Source organism: Serinus canaria, chromosome 8 (assembly GCF_022539315.1).
Source record: "Serinus canaria isolate serCan28SL12 chromosome 8, serCan2020, whole genome shotgun sequence".
NCBI lineage: Eukaryota > Metazoa > Chordata > Aves > Passeriformes > Fringillidae > Serinus > Serinus canaria.
Window position 1 is genome coordinate 23,807,768 of NC_066322.1, and position 24,851 is coordinate 23,832,618.

The window sequence follows — 24,851 nt, forward strand, 5'->3', positions numbered from 1 at the left end:
CGGGCCGGCCCGGCGCGCACCGCGGCAGAGGAGGAGCCGTGCTGGGGCCGGGGCAGCCGCGCCGGGCACGGCCCGAGCCGCCCGAACGGCCCCGACAGCTGCCGCGGGGCCCGCCGGGGAGCGGCCGAGCGGGGTGAGGAGGCGGCGCTCGGCGTCCTGTGAGGAGGGAGAAGGGAAATAGACGGAAGGGAAGGGAGCTGTGTGTGTTGGCAGCGCCCCGGGTGCTTTGCGGGCCCCCGGGCTGTCCCCTGGGAGGGAATGAGGCAGGAGCTGTCGCCCCTCAGCCTCCCGTGAGAGGCTCCTTCAGAGCCCGGGGCTGCCCGCGCCTCAGGGCGGAGCCGGTCCCGGGTTCCCCTGCTCGGGTTTGGGATCTGGGATCGCCTCGCTGGGAGCTCCAGATGAAGCTTTCCACAGCTGCCCTGAACTTCCTGGTGGTGGGCGCTGTTTGTGTGGAGTGGAGGTGTTGCTGCGGGGTGTCACTGTAATTCCTCCATCCTCGGGAGGGGCCGAAGGCGGCAGTGGCACAGCCGGGACTGCCTTTAAGACAGTCACAGCTTCGGCTGGGTTGGAAAAGCCCTCCAAGCCCAACGAGCCCAAGCCGTGCCCGATACCCACCGTGACAACAGCCCGGAGCACGGAGTGCCACGTCCAGGCTTTCCTGGGACACCGGCAGGGATGGGGACTCCAACACCGCCCTGGGCAGCCCCTTCCAATGTCCGATGGTCTTAAAACTTGGTGATACGACTCAGTGTTGAAGGATGGTAGTTTTTGTTTGTTTGGTGGTACAAAATAGGTGTCTCTGGGGAGGTGTAATTGCTGTCTTTTCTGCTCTGGCGTCCCCTCAGATTTGAATAATCAATTAACCTGCTGTGTCTCTGTAATGAGAAAACAAAAGAAGACTATTATAAAGTATTTTTCTCTGTGCAGTTAAAACTTATTTTTAGCTCATCTGGATCTGAAAACTTTAAACAAGCAGTAAAGACAACATGCTCTTTTCACAGGATTTGAAGATGTCTAAAAAGAAGCTGAAGAAACTATCTGGAAAGGAAGTCTCTTTGGATGGCCAGGATGACAAAGTAGGAGCAGAACTATTATTATTTTTATATCTTAATTCAACCTCCTACATTCAAGAGAATATTAATTGTTTAGCAGCCTTGTGGTAGAAGGATGAATACAATTTAAAGACAGAGTCATAAAGAACAGCAGGAGGGTTGAGTTGGGCAGATAAATGTGTTTTTCTTCAGAGGCTGTGAGTAGTATGGGTATCAGAAAATAAGAAGCTTTTTCATTTTAGTGTATCTTTCTGTTTGAGAAGAATTGGGTTTAATACTGGTGCTGAAACCAGTGTTGTTTTCTTGGACTGTTCTGTATGTTGGATCATATATTGTAATTTTCTGATTAACCACAAGTTCTACTTCACAGCATTTTGGTGAGTGACTCTCAAAGATTTCCTTCTAGCCACTGAGACATAAATTAATGACCGAAATTCTCAGCATATTCTAGTACATACTTATATCTAGTGAGTCAGCTTTCACTGAATCACTTGTAAAATGCAGGTGCTACAGGAGTTGTCACCTTTTGGTCATACTTGTGTGTAGCTTCCTATTGTTTTTTATTGTTTGTGTCCAACTTCTGACAAGTTATTTACTTTCAGAAGTGCAATACATAGTTGATAAATCAATAGTAGTTTAATAAATCCACGCTTCAATTTGCTACATTTTTTTCCTGCTGGAGTTTGCAAGGAATTTGTATAAAGTAAGAGAGCTTTTACCTTGTAAACTGAATTATTCATATTAGAAGCTTTCTGATCATAGAGAAAACATTGTTCAAAGTCAGATGTGTGTAACTATTATTTCTTGCCCTGATTTCCTTACTATTATTCAATTTGTCTTTTAAAAATAACTTATCCTAAGATGCCTTATTGTTTTGGGTTTTTTTCCTTCTATAATACAAATTGTAAACACTTGCCTTAAAACCTCATGCTGTAGCTTATTGCCGTTGCTAATGCTTCACCAGTTGGAAGAATGCAGCTTTAACAGCAAAAAGATGAAATCTCTAACAGGAGCAAGTGTCCTGCAGTGTGATTCCAGCATAGGTGGGAGGTGTTTTATACCCCAAACTGATCGTGCTGGGAGGAGGGGAACAGTATGAAAATTTGCTTTTGATAATTAAATTAAATGAAGACATTTGGGAAAAGGAGGGGGTAGGTTGAAAAGAAAGACTAAAAATGTAATGAAAACTCATGGTTGTCAGGGAATAGGCCTTGAAGAGAGAAATGAGCAGCTGGAAGTGAGTTTATTATCACCAGAAGTTGTCCCAGCAACATTATGAGCTCCACCTACCCCAAGGGAGCTCCTTCAGTGCTTTCCAGCTGCTGGGAACAGCAGGGGGGTGCATGTGGCCCCGGGGGGAGCCTTTGGAATAGTCTGTCATTCTGTTTGTTCTTTGCATTGCTGGTATTGGTCCTGCAGCTCCAGAACCAGCCACAGGCAGAATTTCTCAGAACTGCCTTAATTTTGGACTCCCCTGGTTTCTGCAAGCCTTTGATTTTTCCATTAAGTGCTCCCTAGTATCGGAGTAAGCCAGCTAAGGCCTCTCTAGGTAGGGAAAATCACTGCAGCAGTGACCTGGTGGCCTCACTGAGTCAGCAGGCCCCAGTTATTGAAGGAGTGAATTATTTGTGAAAGGATGAACTGTCTGGAGTTTCCTTACCCAAAATAATCCATGTGTTACCATTCTCTGTTGTAACTTCCTACACCCTGCTGTTGTTTGGGGAAAACTGAGTCCTATAACCCAGAGATGTATAAAAACTACACGTGGACACATGGTTTTTTACCTGAGTGAGTTCCTGTGAATTGATCATGGTATTAATGTTACTATGTCAGGTCTGTAGTTGTCACTGCTGCAGAGGACCCTGTCGAATCACTTTGTAGGCATTAAAGTGCTTCATGATTAAATCATGAAGTGCTGCTAAACCCTTTGCACCCTTATCTTTGCATGCACATCCTTGGTACTCTTTGACCTTAGTGTTTCTCTAAGCAGCCAAACCACCCAGTTTTGACATTGTCTTATGAAGGCTTTTTATTCAACTGCAGTTTCCTCTGTAAACTCCTGATTTGATTTTTTTTTTCCCAGAACTCTGAAGACACAAGATCTTACAAGCACACTGCAAAAGAAGAAACAGAACTCCAAAGGTAAATTCTCAATCTCTCATTAAATAGAACTACTTAAAAATATAACAATCACAGACCATTTAATGCTAAAGACATTTTTTTCAACCTGTTCACCAAATAACATATGGTGTTTTAATCATATTAAATAAATAAAATATTAAATATGGATATTTTAAACCTAGTGTACAGTAATTATAATTACTGAGTATTTTCTCTGCTCTTATAAGAAAGTTTCCTAATAATTTTTCATATAATTCATGATTTCTCTAGAATGGCATTATTTTCCCCTCCGTTGTTCCCTTTCCAAGTTCCCCAGTCAGTGCAGGATAAACAGTTTGAAAGCTGTGTGTGTTTTGGCGCTGTGTGACCAGGCTGACCTTTTAGGTAACACACCTCCTTTATCACTGAACTGCTGTTAAAACTTATCTATGTGATAAGAAGAAACTCGACAGTGTAGGGTGTCTCTCAAACCAGCAGTGAATGCAGAAAAAGCTTTTTCTCCATTTTCTGAAAGCTAAAATAGCTGTACAGTGGAGAAAGGTAAATCCAAAAAATACTGTATCAAACTATTTTGAAGGACAACTGTTGCTTCAAGTTCATATTTAGGAATATGATGCTCATAATGTTTAGCTCTGTCTCAGTCAAATACAGGTGCCTTTTTTGTTGCTCTTTTCCATTAACTGAGCTAAGTTACATTACTTTCTTGATCATGTTTCTGTAGGTCCAAACCAGAGAAAGATGGGCATGAGAAGAAGAAACACCGAAGTTCTCGTGCTTTTCACGATGCAGATGGAAGATCCCAGGAAAAATCTCCAAAGAGAAGCAAAACCCCAGATGGTTCTTCAGTTCATACTGAAAGGCAGAAGAAAATAGTGATCCAGTTTAAAGCCAAAGAAATCAAACATGGCAAAATGACCCGCACTCCTGATGTGGTGACCACCAGCAAGGAAAGAAGTCGCTTTGGTGGAAGAGAAGGAAAAAGGCTTTGGCATAGCTTTGAACTTCAGAGGGACAAGGCACTGAAGAAAAAGAGAGAGAAAGCTGAACTCTGTAAACTCAAGCTAAAAACAGAACAAGCTATGATCGAAAAGTTTAAGTCCTCTGTGTATGAGGTACCACATAAAAAGGCAGAGGGCTCAAAAAAGCAAAGTGAAGATGTCAGAATACCCAAAAATCCACCTGACAGCTCTACAGGAACTGGGCATGGTGACAGACCTGCCAGTAAGGAGCCAAGTGCATTATCTAGCTTCTGGGAAGAAGAGGAGGAAGAAGAATATAAGGACTTGGCTGAGAAAAAGAGGCACAGAAGTAAACACAGATCATCGCACTCCTCATCTGAAACTCCGCCACGACGGGACTCTGGGAAACGCAAGAAACACAGCCCTGGTTCTCCTAAAGCTCCTGAGCACTCAGGAACTAAAGAAGGAGACTTGGAAGCCACAGCACTGTGTTTTAAGCAGGTAATTAGAACCCTGTTCTTTGTGATATGTAGATGTTTCAGGATGGTTTCTTAATGGCAGATTAATAAGAGTAGACTGTCTTCTTACAGAATCCAGCCAGGTTTCATAGCTAACTAGGTGGATTTTTCTGATCCTAATGTAAACCTTGTTTCCATGTTCCTCAGCTAAATGTTAAACAGACCAGAAGAGTAAAGGTCTTGGATGTTGGGACTGTCTGCACAGATGCTTCCATGGCTTTGCTTTGCTGTTGGGGGTGTGGAATACTTTAGTTTAGGTATAAGCTGATTTTTTTTTGTTTTGAGCTGATATGGTTATTTCATTTTTTGAATGAATAAACTGAAGCATTGAAAACTTGCTACCAGAGAGCACTGCTAGTGGAATGATGCCTGGAGAGCTTGGGGTGGATGTGGGACTAAATTGGTATGTGTGCTGCAGAACTTCCCTTTTGTCTGTGACAGGTTTGTTTCTAAGCTCAGGTTGTGGTGCAGAGCCAAACACAACCTGGATCTTGAGCATGGGGTTTTTTTGCTGTTCTTCTGGTGAAAATGCCCAGCAACTTTGGAGATTCCAGTTTGTGTTAGAATAGTGTAAGCATTTTGTGTGTATGCTAAGAGTTATTACATACAAAGCTGGGGAATCATTGAGGTTGGAAGGCACCTCTGGGGACCATCCAGTCCAGCTCCCTTGCTCAAGCAGGGTCAGCCAGAGCTCATTGCCCAGGACAAAGGATAGAGACTTCACAACCTCTCTAGGCAGCCTGGTCAAGCACTTTCAGTGTAAAAAAAGGTGGGGGGTTAATGTTCAGATGGAATTTGCTGTGTAATCCAGTCATTTATTTAAAAGAAAGCCATGCATCTAAGCCATATTAAAATGATACTGTAGATGCTAATAACTGTAGTTTATGTTCCCTGTTCCCTTGGGAGTACCTTGTGTTCTCTAAAAAGCCCTCTAAGACATGTCTTGTTCTTCTGTTCCTGCTTGTTTCTAGAATGTTGAGGACCCCTGCACATCTGACTCCTACCAGAGAGGTGAGGTCAGAAAGCCTGTGCCTGTCCCACAGGTGAGTGAGGGACTCGTTTAACCCTGTAGGGCTGTATTCCAAAACTCCTGCTGTGGGAATCCCTTTCATTTTTATTTTTTATTTTATTCCTTGATATTTTGTTATTTTGGTAGCGTGTGTGTTTGTGGTGTTTTTCATTCTCCCTACAGAGCTCTGAAGACTTTCCACCCCTTCAAGACAGTCAGAATACGGAGACAGACCAAGAGGTTGGTAATGCTTTCATTTAACACTTCTGTGTTGCCTTAAAGACCAAGGGCACCGAGGTGTTTAACTGGACAATTCCATGACCTTTCCTGGTATTTGGCATTGTTGACTCATGATCTACACTCAAATGTGGAGCATTTATTTAAAAAACTAAGCAAACTTGCTGAAGTGTTGCTAATCAGGAACTTTCTGAGATAAAGAGTGTCTTTCTGTTACCATGTGCAACAAAAGGGCCTTCATAGTTGCTCACATGCTCCAGCTATCTCATGTTTCATCCTCTAACTTTTTAGTTGGAAGAGAGAAATATTTTTTAAGAAGTATCTGTTAGGAAACTTGTAGTTTGTGTAGCAAAAAAATGCACCAAAGTTTTTGAATACCATGTAGAAAGGTCAGAAATCTTTCTAGGCCATATTTTGGATGTCTTTACTGGAGAATATGTAGAAGTTCTCATGGATTTACATTTCCTGTACTGACTTACAATTTTTCAGACATCATTTTGAGGCAATTTTAACAGCTTTAATGCAAAAGTGTCTTTTTGGGGAATAATTATGAAGTGATTCCTTCCAATGGATTGCACACATGCTTATTTTCTCACTGTAGATGCAGATAGTTGAAGACTTGCACGTTGCTCGTGTGGAGAAGAGGATGGCCCTGTCTGTAGTACAGACCTGTGGAGAACTTACAAGCATGGAGATAGATCTTCCAGAACAGGATTTAAATACTTCTGCTGGTATGTCATGATTGGATCTGCTTTGCTCTCTAGTTGAAACAAGTAATTACAGTTATTGATGGTCTGAGTAGTGAGCACACAACTGATTATTTCTGCTGTTTTCTCTTTTTTCTCTTCTTTTCCCCTAGGGGCTTTTAGTTCTGGTCTGAACATCCTAGTGGTGATTGACACAAATATAATGATTAGTCACCTTGAGTTTGTGAGATCCCTGAAATCTGAGGATATACCAGGTATGTAAATATGTTCTGATGAGTAAGACATTTTAAGAAAAACAGATGCTGAAGGGCTCCAGGGTACCTGAAGGAAACCAAGCCCTGAGCTCCTTAAAAAGGCAGCAGGTTTCATGCAGAGGCAGAAGGCACACACTTGAGATCCTGGTTCTGTGAACCCAAACAAGCTGCATCTGAAGGAAACCTCAGCTGTGGAAGCAGAACCTACTGTGCTTACAGGCCATATACCTGCAGAGAATCATGGCAGATATTCCCAGGAATATGCTTGAATTCTTAGCAGTAAATAAGTCTTAACCCTATCTAAAAACATAATTTAAGCATTTAACCCCTTACTAGTGATAACTCTTATTTTCTTGTCTACTTTTAGCATTTCTTTTTATAAAAATATTAAACAACCTAAAAAGTGTTAGGCAGTTGGTCAGTGCTTTGTTTCTGTTTTGGTAAAGGTGGCAGAACTGAACAATTTCTCAGGAATTCAGAGTGCAGACCCTGGCTTTAATATTTGCTTCTAATATTCTGGGAAGCTGTTGGTTATTTAATGTTTGCAGGATTGGCATTGTGCATGTCAGTTCTTGGTAGGCACATCTGGAATTTGTCAGAATGCCTAGGGTGCTTTGATGCTTTCAGCTAATGAGTACACTTATTCCAGCCACCTGGAAATTACCTTTCCTTAAGGCCTGAGTGATTTTCAGGAGTGTGTCAGACTGTAATTCTTCTCCCAGGTTAGGAATGCTGCTGTCTTACGTATACTGAGATGCCTTTTTAGAATACTGCAACTCCCAGTGTCTGGTCCTGCTCCAGACCCACTATGTTGAGAAGGCTACTGATTCCCAGCCTATTTATTGTAAAGCAGATGGTTATTAATGCATTTTTTCAAAATTCTGTTCTTATTATCTATTGTCATGGGGAGACCAAAGGAACAGTCATTAAACTTCGGATTTACCCCTGTATTTCATATAAAAGCTTTAAAGTTCAGCTCATACTTACCTACAAATAAAGCCATGGTCCACTAGCCATGCTTTCTGTTCCTGGTTTAGGAGTGCTGCTTGGTAATGAGCACAAGCCCTTGCTGCTTTCTTTTGCTGCTTGTTTTGGCACAGTGACTGCTGTGGTCACTCGGGTGTGCGCAGCCTGGTATTCCAGCTGCTGTTTCACCTTGCTGCAACATCTTACAGCGGGTGTGTGCCAAGATAATTGGTGCAAATATGGGCTATTAATGTTGTCAAAGTACTGTGCTGATTAAAACTGTGTCTCCCTTTTGTTTGCCTGGTACTGTCACTTTTCTGTGTAATCACTGTAGTGCCAGATTGAGGTTAGATTAAAAAGAGGGAAGTCAGCCTTTTCCAGCTTTTTTCCCAATGCTAGAATCTCTTGAGCAAGGACTATGAAAACTACTGGCAAAAAGGTGTGAACTTGCATAAATATGATGCTTCAATTGAAAGTTCTCTGTATTGTGTTGCTCCTGCAAATACCATTGTTTATTGTTTTTTTTCCTTCCAGGAGTTGACAGACTTGCATTAATCATTCCCTGGGTCGTCCTACAAGAGCTGGACAATTTAAAGAAGGGGAAAATGTTGCAGCATGTTCGGGACAAAGCTATCCCTGCAGTGCAGTTCATCTACAAGTGTCTCAAGAACCAGGATTCCAAACTGTGGGGGCAATCCATGCAGCTGGCTTCTCAAAAAATGTGTAATACATGTGCAATCCATTTGTACTGGGTACTTCATCCTTGCACTTCATCTAGTGGCAACCTTAGAATTCTGAGTTTAATGGAGGCTTCTTCACTCTGATGTTTGCTAATTAACATCAGCTAATTTCTTACAGCAGCCTTCACAGTGTATCCAAGGCTGTGGCATGCAAATGTCTCCACTATCTATTGTTTTACCAGTTGTTTCTCACTTTCACCTTACACTTGTGTCCTTATGTGGGGAGTGTTAAATGTACAAAGAGCACCATGAGTGCACTGGGGTGTTTGTGAGGCTGAGTTGTGCCCACATCCCTCAGCTGTGTCTGCCCTGCCTTTGCAGATGGGCTGAGTGATGAGAACAATGACGACCGTGTCCTGCAGTGCTGCCTGCAGTACCAGAAGCTCTTCCCACAAGCTCTTGTTGTCCTCTGCACGTGAGTTCCTGGCTGCCTTTAGCTCTCCTGGGCTTTCAAATCAGGGCTTAAAGAAAGAGCACTTTCTGAAGTAAGCTCTTGGAAGGGCAATCACCCTCTTAAAAGCTAGAGTAGAAGGATATAATAAGCCACTACAATTGGAGATGAAATCACCTTCATGAGCTTGAGGCCTGAAATAGAATTCGGCTTACTAAATTTTCCATTTTAAAGCTTGTTAAAGCATAGGTTTCTCAGATTTTATTCTGGTTTCTCATGTAAAATATTTCTGAAATTACAAAATAGAAAAAAAGATGTGAATTAAGGATTGAGATCCAGTTAGAGACTTCATCCCTGTTCCCAGCCAGGCAAGCAGAAGCAAGGAAGGGGTTAATCTTAGAGGGAAACTGGGGATGGATTTGCTGCTGTTCCTGTTTGTGAGGATAACAGCTGACCTCTGGGTATTGATTCTGAATTTGACAAAATCAGGTGAAGCCACCTCAAAGGATTAATACTCCTTGGCTCTACTTGCTCTGGTCTTGGCTAGAACCAGTTCCTGCACGGTTCAGTGACTGGGATTAAAACTCTGGGTACCATTTGGATTGTTCAAGTTGACACAGGTGGCTGCTGAAAATGCCTTTTCAGTCACAGTGTTGATGGGGTCATGATGGTGATTTTAGGTTTCAGTGATCAAAAAACAGGAGGTGACTTCAGAACTGGTTTTCATCCAAAAATCTCTTTATCCTCTACCAATATAAGCAATGGAAATTTTTGAGAAAGTACTGGGATGCAAGTTTGTCCTGGATTTTTAAAGTAGTTCTGCTGGAGCAGAACCTCACAGAGGCATCTAGGATAAAGATTTGGCCAGCAGAATAGTTAAAAAGGGTCTCAACAACAAGAATTAACTGTAGCCATCCAATAAGATAGTACTGTCTTAGAATTATTGCCTGGTTTGCTTTCTGAGATCATAGCAACTAAGCATCACTGCTGTAATCACTGCTGTAGTCATTATAGCTACTGTTTTCTTAAACCTAGACCCTGAAACACTTCTCAGTATGTTTCTCATTTTTACTTAATTTTCTGGTTTAATTTTTGAACTGCTTCTAATTGCTTGAGAAAGAGAACTTTGGCTATATAATGAAGTTCACAAAATAAGTTTTCCAAATACAGTGTGCTGCTTTTATTCCTTTGTTGACAGCAATTAATTATTTTCTAGAGATGATAAAAATCTTTGTAATAAAGCCATTGTGAGTGAGGTCAAGGCATTCTGCAAAGCTGATCTGGTCACTGCTCTGCAGAACGTGCATGCAAACATGCCCCAGAACTCTGAGGAGCTGCAGCAGCCAAAGCAGGGTGAGTCTGTGGAATATGTTGGTTTGTGAGTTTGTAAAAATCAGTGGGGTAGAGGAAGAACAGTTTCAAAGGTTTTCTGAAAGTTTGAGATGTTAATTAAACCATCTCTCTCAGAGTTCTAGGAAATTCAAATATGGCATGTTTTTATATTATAGAAAAAAAGCACTGCATTAGTTTCCTGTGTTTAGAGTAATTTAAAAGAACTTTTTGGGATTGAAGGAGGTTTTTTCATTATTCCAAAGATACAGATACAGCTTACAGAGGTCCTCTTGTGCTTGCTGATAACCCTTCTGGCTGTATATGATCTAAGTTATTTAAGGAAAAAAGAAATGTGGAGTAAGATCACTAATGAGTAATACTCTGGGGACATTAACCTTCTTGGTTAGTAGCTCTTAATTAAAAATACACACAGTACAAGGGTATAACTAGAAATAATTGAAACTTAATCAGGTGAAACACATCTACTTTATAAACCAAAGGTGCAGTCTGTCTTTGTTTATGGGGATAAGTTCTTCATGTGCCATCAACATGAATTAGATGTGAACCCAGTTTCAATAAATTCCTTTTGTGTCATTGGTTTGACAGATACAGAATTTGGGAAGACAAGAGGTGATGCTGGTTTTACTGCACAATTCCCAAATGTGCTTCCAGATCTTGAAAAGAACTTAGGAGAAGCTTTGTCTTGTATTTTGGAGACTGAAATGAAACTTGCATTTGGAAACCTGTGGATGGAGGTGGTTTTTTACGTAATTCTGTTTGATATTTTGATTATTGAAAGGTTTGAATGTCCTTGGTATTTTATTGCTATTAATACCTGTGCTAAGCCAAACCCAAGTCATCCAGGTCCCTGATATCATTGGCAGGGAACAGCTCAGTGTTCACTTCTAATATTTCATTTTCTAGCAAGATTATCCTGTTTGATCACTAGTGTGCAACATGTACAGTATTTTAATAGCATTTTAATAACACAGTAACGGGGCTGCAGGTTTCTCAGAGTAAAGTTCCAGAGTTCTTTTTATTAGTGGCATTAAAATTCCATTTCAGTTTTTCTACTCAAGTAAAACCCTTCCCTGTAAGTATATCCTGCAAAAAATCACTCCAACATGTTCTGTATAGTATCAGGGCATTTGTTGCAAGCATTTCTTCTCCACCAGAACAGATGTGGATAAAACTTCACAGCTAAATTGATTCCAGTGCAGATGCAGAATGACAAGGGTACTAATGAGAACCTCTAAACATGCTTGCAGAAGTACTCACATACAAGGCACTTTGAAATTGTCCATGCTTTACTTTGGATTCTATTTTATAGCTGGCGGGGCTTGTTAAGTTTAAAATTTATTGCAAATAAGCCTCTGTGGTTTTAAAAATCCCCCAAAATCATGGGGTCACTGTTGTTTCCCAAGCTGCCCTGATTAGCTGCTAAACTTTCAATCACTTGTCTGTACACTTAGTTAATTTCTTTAAACATATCTTCAGACACTGGTTTCACTTGATAGTAGTGAATTCTCAGTTTTTGCAATACACGTATTTTTGCTTCATATATAAATAGTCACAGTGTTTATTTTTACTTTGTAACAGTACTGGAAAATCAAAGGTATATTTACTGTTGTTCTTGTTACTGTTGGCTTTTGTGCACAAGTAACTCATTAGATCAGTTTTGACATAAATCAAAAGTCTTAAGAGTTTTTGAGGCAAGGGGAACCACTAATCATGAGACTGATTGTGCCTTTCTTTTGAATGAGCGTCACTGTTTAACCCATGGTGCTGCTGAATCAAATCTTTATTAATAGATAAACTTGTTTAAATCTGGACATGGTCTTATTTCTGAGGAATCACTGAATTTCTCCTTCAGCAGTCACAAATCATCACATTCTTGAAGAACAGAGCAGTTGTGGGATGTATAGGAGTATGTCTAAATGAAAACCAGCCTTTGAATTTATAACATACTCTCTTCCAGATCCTGTATGTGAAGCCACCTTGGACCTTAGCAAACCTGCTGAAATGTTATAAAAAACACTGGATGGCTGTTTTTGGTTATGTGGTGCCAAGGAGTTTACTTTCAACCATTGAATGTCTTTCGAAACACCTTTATGCAGGTAACAGTTCCTGAGAAAGTTAATGGTAAACTTGTAAAAAGCCTCTGTGTTCTGGTTTGAGTTATGGAACTGACTATGTGTATTAATGGTCACCTAGGTCTGAATTATTTTTAAAAAGCAAATAATCCTTTTCCCTCCTTTGCCTCCATGTTACATGTGACCAAATGATCTGCATGTACCAAAAAAGTTATGGAGGAGCAAAGGATATTTAATGTGATGTGTGAGGGCAGGGAGGTTTGTTTTAAAAATAAACCAACTAAAATAAAACCCCCACAAACCTTCCATTTGTTTAAAGATGTCTTTGAGCATTTGATTTTGACAGAGCTGGTGAACTCCCCTGGAGTGTGCTGGGCACTGCCCAGGCTCCCCAGGGTATGCGCACAGCCCCAAGGCTGTCAGAGCCCCAGGAGGGTTTGGACAGCTCCCAAGGATCTAGGGTGGCATTGTTGGGGTGTCTGTGCAGGGACAGGGGTTGGACTCTGTGATCCCTGTAGGCCTCTTCCCACTCAGGATATCCTGGGATTCCTTGGTTTTACCTCTTGGGGATATTCTGCTCTTCTGCAGAATGATTTTAGATATGCCAGTTGATCCTTGTGCAAGATCCCAGGATAAATTTGGTTAAGGAGTGAGCAATCTCGTGCATGTTTCTCTGAGATTGTTGTACGCAGTGCTTCTGAACCATTTTCCTAGGCTTTTCAAGTGCTTCTGTTAATCTAGGTATTTGAATATTAAATTTGCTTGCCAAGACTGTTAAATCCTAACTTGTTTTTTTCCTCCCTCTTACATTAATGTCTAAATATCAGATAAACCATTTGACTCCTCAACAGTGTGTGTCCTACTCCAGGAATCCAAAAAATTGCTCCATGCTTTCAGCTGCAGGTCAGACTACAACGGTGTCCTGCCCCAGGCTTATACTGAAGTGGCAAAACTGTGTGAGACCCTCGGGGGGGTAAGGGCAGCTTTGGTGTTTGTCCACCTCACCCCATCCTCAAGTTGTTCCATGTTCCAAACCTGGCTTAGATTTCTTAATTATTGCCATCATTTCCACTGATTACTCCAGGAAATGTTGCTGGGTGTTTTCATAATGAAGAGATCCTGACTTTAACTTTTATTTTCATGCAGTGAATATCTGCCGATACATTTTTTCCCTAACATCAATGCGTTAGTATCTAAAGGGTGACTGAAAACCATTATTTTGTCTTAGTTTTCTATTGCATTTGTATCTGATGGGCCTTAGAGGTTAAACTTGCTGTTTCTCCTTCTGACATGGGTCCCACACTGCTGTTCTTAAGTGTGTTATTTCAGCTCTCATTGTCTTTGTGGCTGAAAAAGGGACTCCCTTGTTTCATGTGGTTTTTGGTGGTTACTGGGGTTGTCCTGGCCCTTTTGTGTTCTCAGAAGTTGGTCTTCACTCCCAGCTCAGCTCTGAGGAGGAAGTTCCAACTATCTTGGTTTATGGTTACTGTCGGTTCTGTATGTAATGACGTAAAAACTGGAGTCATGAGCATGGATGAAATATTTGGATTTATGGGAAAGAAAATAGGTCAGAACAGCTGTAAAGAGTTCTTGGTGTCTTTGGAAAAGGATGAAAGGGAAAGAAAGGTCAGGAGTCACCTGTGCTGGGACCTCTGTGCAATGCAGTCAGCCCTAAACCTGATGTTCTGTGTCATGAGAATCAGGCTCTCTCTGAAAACTTGTCAGGAAGGAAATTCCTCCCTGTCAGGATGGTGAGGCCCTGGCACAGGGTGCCCAGAGAAGCTGTGGCTGCCCCTGGAACCCTGGCAGTGTCCAAGGCCAGGTTGGATGGGGCTTGGAGCACCCTGCTCTAGCAGAATGTGTCCCTGCCCATGGCAGTGGTGGGACTGGATGGGCTTTAAGGTCCCTCCCAGCCCAAACTATCAAGAGAGGCTTTGGATGCAGGGAAGGTAACCAAGGTGACTCAGAGTTCAGCCTTGATTTCTTGAGCATTGCTTAAAAAAAGATCTGTAGAAGTGTGTAGATTCTGGTTTTCTGAAGTTAGGAACCAAATACATTGATTATCTGTTTGCTGAACTGTTTTATAAGGTGAGGGCAGACAGTGAGCAGGATTTATCAGAAGACATCATGGTTCTTTCAGAAAATGCTGCATGTGAAAAAATGGAAGCCACGATGCCCAATCTGCAAAGCACTGAGGAAAAAGAGCTACAGCCCAGCTTTCATGTGGCTCAGGAAAACAGGCACCAGGAAATCTGGTCAGTCCTGGAAGGTGTTTGGAACACCATGAACCTGTACAGGTACAGCTTGCTAAAGGGGCTCAGAACTAATATATAACCTTAGATAGCTTTCAAACAAACACACTTTAGAAACTGTGCTTTTTTTACCCTGTAATTAATCAAAATTTACCCTCAAAAAAAAAAATCACACAAAAGTTGGGAGCATACAAATTGTTACGTCAGTCAGAGCTTTTTTATTAACTGCTTTTCTGTCCCTTCCGTATTTCTTTTGAATTTCAGTATTGAGCTATTCCAGAAGCTGGACCCCAGTGCAGTGACCATGGCTGGCAAGGCCTCGTTTGAGGAGGCTTTTTTGGGCCTGCAGAAGCTGTTGGCAGCAGTGAAGGACATCCGTGAGAGCATTGGCAGGTGAGCACTGCAGCTGGGCACCAAGTGTGTGACAGGCACCTGAAGTCACAAAAGTCTGAAATATTTCAGCACCCAGCCACTCTTTATTCTGTGTGCTTGGTGGCATGATTTGCAGTAAAAATCCTGCTGTCAAAGCTGCCTTGAACCATTGGTAGCAAAAGATCATGGAAGTGTTGCAGACATGGAGATCTCTTGCAGGGAATTGCCTTTGATGTCTGGGATTTGTTTTCCTGTGTTTGACCAGCAAGTTGCCTTTGCTCAGGTGTAACTGGAGCTATTAATGATTATGATTAATACATCAGTTTTGATGCAGGAACTTTGAATAATTCAGGGCATTTTTGTTTCAAATGTGAGGCCCACTCAGATGGGGGCAAAGTTCTAGTAGAGTGAAGGATTTAAAGTTGTGGGGCTTTGCTGTTCCCAGTTCGAGTGCTCTTCATGGCAGCCATAACAACAATCAACTTCATTCTCTCTTTAGGCAGGATAATATTCCCTCTGTCTTCATAGAATCACAGAATCCCAGAGTGGTTTGAGTTGGGAGGGACCTCAAAGCCCATCCAGTGCCACCCCTGCCATGGGCAGGGACACCTTTCACTAGCCCAGGGTGCTCCCAGCCCTGTCCAGCCTGGCCTGGGACACTGCCAGGGATCCAGGAGCAGCCACAGCTTCTCTGGGCACCCTGTGCCAGGGCCTGCCCACCCTCACAGGGAATAATTCCTTCCCAATATCCCATCTAACCCTGCCTCTGGCAGGGGGAGCCCCATCCCTCCATTGTCTTTTTTTACAGCACAAAAAGTTGGAAGTTTCAGGAAGAATAAGGAAACTCCTGTGTTGTCTTGGCTTGGTCCTTTCTTCATGGCACTGAAATATAGATCTATTCAAAGAATTACAGCCTCCCTTTCAAATATAAATGATCAAAATATTATAAAATTAAAAGCAGAAAAATATGGGTGGAAATGTGAATTTGAGCAGCTGATGGATTCAGTTTATTGCTGGTGGGTTTTTTCCTCTCTAAGGAAATTGTTTCAATAAAGTAGGTTACTGCTAAACTTTGCTCTCTTCAGTCTGATGCTAAAGTTTTTGCAATAGATCCTGTGGTACCAGTTTATAAATGTGGTGGATGAGATTAAATGGGAATATGGAGTATTCAGAATGGTTATTTTTGTGTTGCAGAGGTGTATAATTTAAAACTGTTGGTTTTCTTTGTGGGAGAGCTCTGTAAAAATAAAAACTCCCAATAATTAATAAAAATACACGGGCTGATTGTTGGAATGGAGTAGTTTTGCTGGACACTTTGGAAATGCCTGCTCTGATGTGCAGGTTTGCAGTAGGTGGCATCATGGAGCAAGAAATGGGGAGAATTTGAGCCAAGCATTTGCTGCATTGGCCTTGAGTCCAGGGATTTAAGGGAGTATGAGAGTTTAGAGGAGCTTTTCCAGTTTTATGAATATTGCAGAGTATTAAAGCAAAAATTCAGAAGCTTTCATAGAATCAGAATGGCTGGGGTTGGAAGGGACCTTAAATCTCATCTGTTTCCCTACCATGAGCAGTGACACCTCACTTTCATTTTGCTCTAAAACTGACCTTGCAGTGTATTTATATTTCTTGATTTTTGAAAAAAATGCCTCTCAGTGACTTAATCTAATGGCGTGATTGCAGAAAAGGAGGCCCTGGAGAAAAAACAGTGAGAAAGTTCTGTCTTGAATATTTGGAGGTAACACAGCTTTTAGTGATCAAATACAGCTGATTCTGTGGTACCTCCTGATCCCTGCTGTCCAGAACAAACAAGAGAGAAAATGGCTTGGAAGTTTTACCAGTAAATTATGTTGAAAGTTCAACTGCATTAAAGTTTAGATTTTCAGATTGTTAAAAACAATTAGAAAAACAGGATTATGCTTTTTGAGATAAATGTAATGATACCCTTAATCATAAAAAATATACTGCACCAGTGGCACTACCCTAGCTATTCAGGCTTGATGGCCAGAACATGTTAATGACAAATACAGAAAAAAAAAAAAAAAAAAAAAAGCTGTTTCATTGAAGATGTGTCAGTAACAGCTTTGGCATGTTACCCTGTTCTGGTAATTTCTGTAACACCATGCAGGTTTTTTTATTTTGTCTTGATTTCTTCCTCTAACAGCATTGGTAGCAGAGTGTGTTTGTCTTGCACAATTCTGCTTGCCAGCAGTGACAGCCTTCAGCTCTGAAATTAGGAATAATCAGTACAGTTAGCATTTCTAACTCTATACCTTTACTATGGTAATGGGCAAAGGGTATGAAACATCTGAAATTTAAGCATCCAGTAAAATTGTGAAACCATTACATGATTTTAAATAATTTTGGATGGAGGATTTGTGAGTGTTCTCACTGGTGGTTTATGTTTGTATTTGGGTTGGGTATTATTTGGAACCAGTTAATTGGGGCACCTTATTTAAGGTCTCTTAAATTAACTCTTTAAAATAAAATAGGGGCTTAGATTAGCTGATGTTTGCCCTTAGCTGAATAGAACTTGTGATTCTAACCTTCTGTATGCAGCCCTAGGGAACTGGACATTGTCTTCATGTTTCCTGCCAGGTTTCTTTTAGATAAGAAATCCTTGTTCATAGGAAAGAAAGAAAATTCAGTCTTGGGTGAATTGATGCAGTTATTTCAAGTTGGATTTTTTCTTTTCATCTCTTGGCTAAAAAAGAATTTTTTTGTTCATATGCCAACTTGAAAATCACTCCCATCTTATAGCATATACAGTTAGATACAGGCCTCCTAAATATTTATACTAATATGCTGTCACCTGTAAAATATTTGTCTGTTACTGACTGCATAAGGAGCCTGAGTTCTGATTTTCTAGTATTTTATCTAAATTGAATCTCTCTCACACTCTTAATCGTTTGAAAAAAATGTTTTTTTTTTTTTCAGTAGTGCAGGAGAGTGTTACTATACAGAACTGATCACTGAATTAAAATAATTTTAAAACAATTCTGCAGTGTTACTAGTTTTAGTACAGAATACCTCAGATGCAGAGAAACTGTGTCCTCTTTATTTTTTCAGCTGGCCAGTGGAGGAATTGAGGTCTTTTCTCCTTGGTGTCTCAATAGAGAATTGTCTTCATTCCCTTAGGCTCTGGTGTCAGTTAATAATTTCTGCCATAAAGTCTCAATAAAGTCTCTAGATGAAGAGCTCTGCCTTTAATCTTCTCTGCACACAGTCTCTTTTTTAGAAGTAAAATGGAAATTAACTCCCTGTTCAAAAAGTATCAGACATTCCAATCACTACTTGTTTGATCTTTATGGATTTATGCATTTAAGTGAAACCTGAAACTGAACTTACCTTCAGCCTTCTCTGCTGCCAGGCCCAAATTGAAATGTTCTGTTGTGCCAATTTTAATGACAGCTGTAAGAAACAAAGCTCAAATAGAGCTGGAGGTGGGCAGTGCTCCCCAAGGGGCAGGGCAGAGGTGGTGCTGTGCAGCTGCTCACACCGTGGTACCTTTAGAGCAGTCTGAAAAGCAGAAAGGTTTCAAACATGGGGCTGTAAAAGCCGTGGTGCTTGGAACCTGCAAAGCCTGGGGTGCCAGCAGGGGCTGACAGCTGAGACATTTTGATCTATTTCTTATCCATTTCTATTTATTATTGTATCTTACACCTTGTGCTTGGTATCAGATGAGTGACAGTACAGGAGATAAACATTGGGAGTTGTTTGGGAAGCACTTGAGATGAAATCATCAAGTCTGACTGTATCCTTTCTCCCTCCAGTCCCCAAGACAGGATTTAACCTCCAATTGGTGGCAGGTATCCACAGTCATTTCTTGGGTCTTTCTGTGGCGTTCCCTTCTTTACCTCACATGCTCAATATTTCCAGAAAACTGTGTAGAACCACCCTGCAGTTCTTAGGTTGAAGCTGAAGTACAGAATGGGGGATGTTGTAGTGTGGTTCTGCAAGGCTGTGCTGGTGGAAAGGCCAAGTGATTCCATGGATTTCTACCCTCTGCTTTTGAACCAGTGTGGGGAGAGGAGCCGCAGCAGTAGTTGGTGTTGTGGTGCTGAGGTTCTCATGGCTGCTTAGAACAGTTGGATGCAAAAGCCCTTTCCTTCATGGATTACTGATTTACAGATAGTTGTCTAGACATGGTTCTGTAGTTGAGGCAGACATTTTATCACTGAGAAACTTCCATGGAAATGAGGGCAACTTGATTTAATGAAGTAATGGAGGCTGAGTCAGTGCTCATACAGACAGGTCCAGACTTCCCAGTGCTTCCCATTCCCTTAAAATGTCCATTTTCCATAGCACAGGGGGGTGGCTACAGGTGATGAAAGGAACATGAAGTGATTGAAAAGCAGTAGGGAGCTGAGAAATCATTACTCTGCGGACAGGAATGTGTCAGTTTTGTATAGAAGAATTTATTCCCAGACTGGAACTGGTATTGCAGCCCCTGTTTGGCTGCAGACAGCACCAGGCTGTTTTGTGAATGCTGACCTGTTGGCAGTCTGTGAGGGGAGTTATGGTGCAGGCTCTTCCCTCAGCAGCTTCCCAGGGCTCTGTATGGAGTGAGGGCCCTCTCCTCAGAACAACAAATCTCTTACACTTGGAGCTTGCTATAAAATTGGAGCCAAATGTCAGACTTCTCATTCCACAGTACAAACCCAGAGACCATTGGCATCATCCAAGCAAAGGCCATAAAATGAGGTACAGGATTTAACATTAGGTTACTTGGATGATTAATTACACCATTTGAGTTTTTTTCCCCAAAAGGGCTGGAGGCACAGTGGGTTTGTCCATACACCTGAGGTCTTGCAGAGATACACTTGAGTGTTCCCTCCATCCTTCCCCTGGAGAGCTCCCATGGCCAGGTTTTCCACTGGCAGCTCTGTCACTTATCCATGTGTGTCCTTGGCACAGCAGGAAGAACGGCGATGGACAGATTTTTCCTCAGCATTTTGTGATGGCCTTGGGGTGAGATTATTCATCACACCTTAGCTTTTATGTTGTGTCCACTTGTGCATCCAGGCTGATGGTAACAGTCAGACAGGTTCTGCCGGGACTGGAGGGAATGATTCCATGAGGAGTCAGCCTCTCCCAGGCTCAGGATGCTGTGCTCCTGCTGCTGCAGGTGCTCGGTGTGACAGGCAGGGCTGGATAGCCTGGAGCTGCTGGGTGGGGAGTGGGAGCTGCTGGGGCAATGGGAGCTGCTGGGTTGGCAGTGGGAGCTGCTGTGCAGTTGCAGCTGCCAGGATTCCCAATGTTTCCATGGAGGGTTGCTGGCAGCTTCTCCCTGCTGGGGTTTTCCGCTGTCAAAGCCGATTGTCGCTGAGGTGCCCAGGGAAGGTTCTGAGGTGTTTTTAGGCAGTGCAGACAGTTGGTTCCCTTCCTGACTTGTAGTTGGCAGGTTTAAGGCAAACATTGGGTACTGCTTCTTAGGAAGCAGGGGGAAGAATGCATGACTAATTTTTGGTGATAATTCCTATGAAAAATGATGAGAAAAAGCAGTGCTCTTAGAGGGGACTCGACAATAAATCCTGTGCTGTGTCATGCCCTTCCAGCCTGCTTCAGACACAGGCTCCTTTAACTGGTATTTTTAAATTTACTCTGTTACTTTCCTGGTTTTTTTTCAATTCCTAATTAATTCATTTATAACTGAAGCTTACAGCTTGCAAGAGGGGGGAGAGAATTTGGGCACTTTCCCATGGGAAAGTAAATAGAGCTTTTCCCAAAAGACTTTCTTTTTCCAAGTCCAGTCATTAATCATGATTTAACTATGTAAGACCTAAAAATCCAGAATTTTCTCAGTATTTCTTTATATATATATATATATATATATTTAAAAGGTGTTTCTTGTGTTTTAATTTTGTGTCGATTTTAAGATACATTTTGCAGCATTTAGGGGGGTTCTGCCTTTCCTGGTGAATGCAAATGTAGTTACACTGAGGTGGAACAGAATTGTGTCTGCCTAAATAGATGAGGATAATAATTTTGTTAAAAAACAACTTCTTTACTGGATTGGCTTTGGAGCCTTGTGGAAAAGGGTGTCCATCAAGGTGCTTCATTAAAGCCACCTCTCTTCAGCTGCTACATCCCACTGGCCCTTGGCTGTATGGATGGGAATTGGTGCTTATTAGAAGTAACAAAAATAGGAAGTGAGTTGCAGCCTTTGGGCTGCACATGGCAATCTGGAGGGAATGTTAAAGCTGGAGTGGGAATGTTGTGTATGAGCCCATGGGCCTCACTGGTGGGCACCAAGGGGCTTTCAGTTACTGCTGGGTTTCCTCCCTCCTCCCTCATTCCGAAATGGCTCACGAAAACATGGAGGGAATTTTTAATTAGAAAAAGCCTCCAGAAAAGTCCTCCCAGAAATAATAAGCTCTTTAATTCTTTTAGAGTAGTGGAAGGGAGAATTCTTCACAGTTCAGAATTTCCTTTTTTTTCAAGTAATTTTTTTTCCGTTGAAGATTTCTGACTTATTTTTTAACTCTTTCATAGATTCCTTTTCTACTTGCTTTAAAGCATCCCCAAACCATTCTTTTTCAGAATTTTAACCCCAACCAGCAGTTTCCAAGATATTTGGACCCTCTATAGCTTCCTCAGAAGACATGAGGTATGATATTTTCTTTGGTGTTAGATCACTCCACTTACAGCTTTTATTTCAAGAAGCTCTGAGGTCATGTCTCATCACTGTATTTCCATTAAGAATTTTGATTCTCTGCTCTTACTTATTAGTTGTTGAACATAAAGATAGATTTTGGTTGGATTTCAACAGGTATTTGAATTGTTCATGTGATTTGCTGACTGCTCACTTGGTGTGAATGACTTGCTGTTAAGAGTAAAAAAGCCTCAAAATGAATGTTTTTAGTAAAATATTTCTGTTTAATATGTTACATATTTCAGGCTTGCAGTGCTCTGCTGTGCAGGGAAATATATTTGGGGTTTAGGCCATCACATATATTTTTGGAATTGATGCAAGTCAGAGCTTATTTCATTTGAGATACACACACATATATCTCTATATATGTATATGTAAATAGGGTAACTTAAGAGGGGAGGAAGAATTCTTGAAGGTCTTTTAGATTTGTGCAGAAGTGGTTAGAAAATGGAGCTGGAATTAGTAATATTAGATTTAATTACAAGATACAGGATGACTTTTTTAATGTACTGTCTCAACTTGAGAGCCTGTTAGGGAATATGTGAGCTGTATCTGCTATTCCTACTGTGTAATTGTAGAAGACATGTGATACTTGATAAATGACTATATTAATTCTTTCTTCTTTGGTTTAGATCAATAACAGTCTGAAATTCACTGCTGAGGAGCTGTATGAGTGTGTTTCACAGGAGCTTTACAGGTGAGCCAGTTACTGACCCCACTGGGGGAGTTGAGGCAGCTTTTTCACCTGTATTAACCAAGGTACCAGAGAGGAATCATCTGGGTCAATAAAAATCCCCCTTTGTAGGAATAGTGTAGAGAAAATAAATGGGAGATTTAAAATATTCCCTTTTAAATTTTAATGCCCGATTAACACAGAGCTGGAGAGAACAGAAATTAAATTGGACTTGAGGCATCAGTGCCTACATGGAGATTTTCAGCTCTTGGAGGTGAGGTATTGAGCCCTCTCTCCTCTGCTAGTGGTTTCTGGCTCATTTCTTCATGAATTTGTGTTACTGAAGGTTTGTGAATCCAGGCTCTGGGAGGTTTCTAAAGTGCCATCACGGATTTTTAATAATTCTGAGCTGACTAATAAAGAACAGGTAACTGGATTTTGCTTTTGTGGAGATATGAAAGAGCTGTCACTGGCCAGGATCAGCTGAGTGAAAGGCTGGAGGGTGAATTCTCTAAAAAGCTTCCCTTTGCCTGGATTCATTCTGTGTCCCTGAATCTTCTGTGCAGTTCAATGTGCAGATTGCAAGATAGGAGACAAAGTTATTCAGGGAGGGAGACATTCAATATTTGTATCAGTAATATAAAATAGTTTAAAAGCTTCACTCCCACAGGTTGATGGCTCTAGACCTGTATTGATACAGGCATAAAGTAAACAGTGTGTGGAAATTTGTGCTCAGCAGAGTAAAGCAGGTGCTTTGGAGACTTCCCTGGCAGCCCTCAGGCTGTGCTTGGGGAACTCAGTGATTGGGGTTTTCTTCCTTTTTTGAGGAGCAGCTTTTAAATAGTCTTTTGAGAAAGGTTTGCAAAAGATTCCAAGTTAGGGCATGTTTATATGTGATCAGGTTGAGATTACTCTTTTGAAAGGGTCCAAGTTGTAAGGGGGTGTATCCAGATCCTTACTGAGTATGACTACAGGCTATGTCTGTGTGAAGGATGGTTGAACTGAGCCTTCCAGAATCCCAGATCTCTGCACAAGGTTGATGTCAGTGACCTCTCCTGACAATTGTTCCCCTTTCCCTGCCCTAGAAGGGAACAGGAGCTCTGCCTGTGGCAGCTGGGGGTTGGCTGTTGCAAGGAGCTCAAGTGAAATCCTCTGACGTAGCAGCTGTAGTGCATAAGTCACTGCTGCTGCTTTAGTTTGATGGAAACGTCCTTGAAAATTTAAGGAGTATTTGTAAAGATTCCTGTTCTGCTGTGCTCTGCTAACCTTTCTCTCCTGTCTCCCAGGGAGAGGCTGGAAGTGGGCTGCTGCCAGCTGGCACAGCTGGAGCAGACGCTGGAGCAGTGCCAGGCGTCCGTACACAGGGAGGCCGAGAGCCGGGGCTGGCTCTGACCCGGGCTCAGCTGCGAGCTCCGCCTCCTCAAGGGGAGGAGAGGAAAAGGGAAGTGCTGGAGGAGCCAAAACCCTGCCGGCTTTTCTTCTCGAAGGTGCTGATTTGGGTTGGAGTTGAAGGGAAAACAGAGTTTCACGTGGACATTAAATGTTGGGATTTCTGCTGAGAATTCTATTCAGTACTAGAATGTTGTGTCTTGAGTGAGGGTGCTGCTGGAGAGCCAGGAGAAGCAAGGCTGGTTTGAGATGCAGCAGCTGTGCTGTGCTGCTCTGAGCATCCAGTTCCTTCGAGGAACTGAGCTTTTAATGGTTGTATAAGAAAACCCCTCTGTTTGTTTTGCTGGTAGTTTACAAGTCACAAGTGAGAGAAAGGAATCTGTTGTGTGACCCGAGGGTAGGAAGTAGCTGAGTGCAAGGCCAGGAATGAAGGACTGACCCACAGACACACCGTGTGTGTCCTATGCAGTGAAGGCTTCAGAGAGAATGTAGAATGGGCAAAGGAGCAGATTGATGCCTGTTTTTCCTTAAAGACAAAACAACCCCCCTCCTCACAAAAGTGTTTGTTCAGAGGAAAAGGGCTTTTCTCCTTTGTTTAAGCAGGCATTTTATATTCATACAGTGGAAACCAGCTCGCAGTGCTCTTGGGGAGAACTCCTCATCCTGCTTTTGCCACATCCTTCTGGAAGGTGGGCCTGGGTCCTCCCCACTCTCCAGGTGACATCCCTCTGTGGCTACACTGCTGGTTGCTTTCCAAACTGCTTTAAGTCCATGAAACTTTCCAAAAGCCATTTTCTAAGGCCTTTAATGCTACCTCTTCTTGTATGTATTTGTACAGAGATGAGCTGACTGGCAAAGTTCTGAAGTGTCTATTTTGATATTAACTTTTGGATGTATTTGTAAATTCTTGATTGTAAAAATGTAATTTATTGTTACATAAAACAGTGGTTAATTCTGAGTGGCTCTGCCCAGTCCCTGTGGATTCAAGTGCAGCACAGTCCTGCCCAGTACCCTGGGCCAGGGAGTGGGGTGCAATTCCTGTTGGAGCACAGTGACTGTGCAGGGCTGTTCCCATGGTGGTTCTCCAGCCCTGGGAGTGGGGTGGGGATGTTGGCTCAGAGGTGCTGATGGGGG

The 24,851-nt window shown here is 42.0% G+C and overlaps 1 protein-coding gene across 4 annotated transcripts; it reads left to right on the forward strand.

The window, feature by feature from the left end:
• The first annotated feature begins 3 nt into the window (after nucleotides 1–3).
• Nucleotides 4–24,675, forward strand: SWT1 (SWT1 RNA endoribonuclease homolog). Of its 4 annotated transcripts, none has more exons than XM_050977612.1 (19): nucleotides 4–133; nucleotides 1,002–1,076; nucleotides 3,136–3,194; nucleotides 3,895–4,633; nucleotides 5,622–5,693; nucleotides 5,843–5,899; nucleotides 6,498–6,627; nucleotides 6,756–6,857; nucleotides 8,358–8,546; nucleotides 8,885–8,978; nucleotides 10,171–10,307; nucleotides 10,893–11,053; nucleotides 12,265–12,403; nucleotides 13,207–13,352; nucleotides 14,468–14,676; nucleotides 14,896–15,024; nucleotides 21,544–21,610; nucleotides 22,288–22,352; nucleotides 23,615–24,675. In XM_050977612.1, the coding sequence occupies exons 2-19, from the start codon at nucleotides 1,011–1,013 to the stop codon at nucleotides 23,718–23,720; spliced, it is 2,667 nt and encodes an 888-aa protein (XP_050833569.1). In that variant the 5' UTR covers nucleotides 4–133; nucleotides 1,002–1,010; the 3' UTR covers nucleotides 23,721–24,675. The 4 variants fall into 4 exon arrangements, with proteins under 4 accessions (XP_050833569.1, XP_050833570.1, XP_050833571.1 ...); XM_050977613.1 differs by having other exon boundaries at nucleotides 10,893–11,041; XM_050977611.1 differs by having other exon boundaries at nucleotides 83–158.
• Nucleotides 24,676–24,851: the final 176 nt, after the last annotated feature.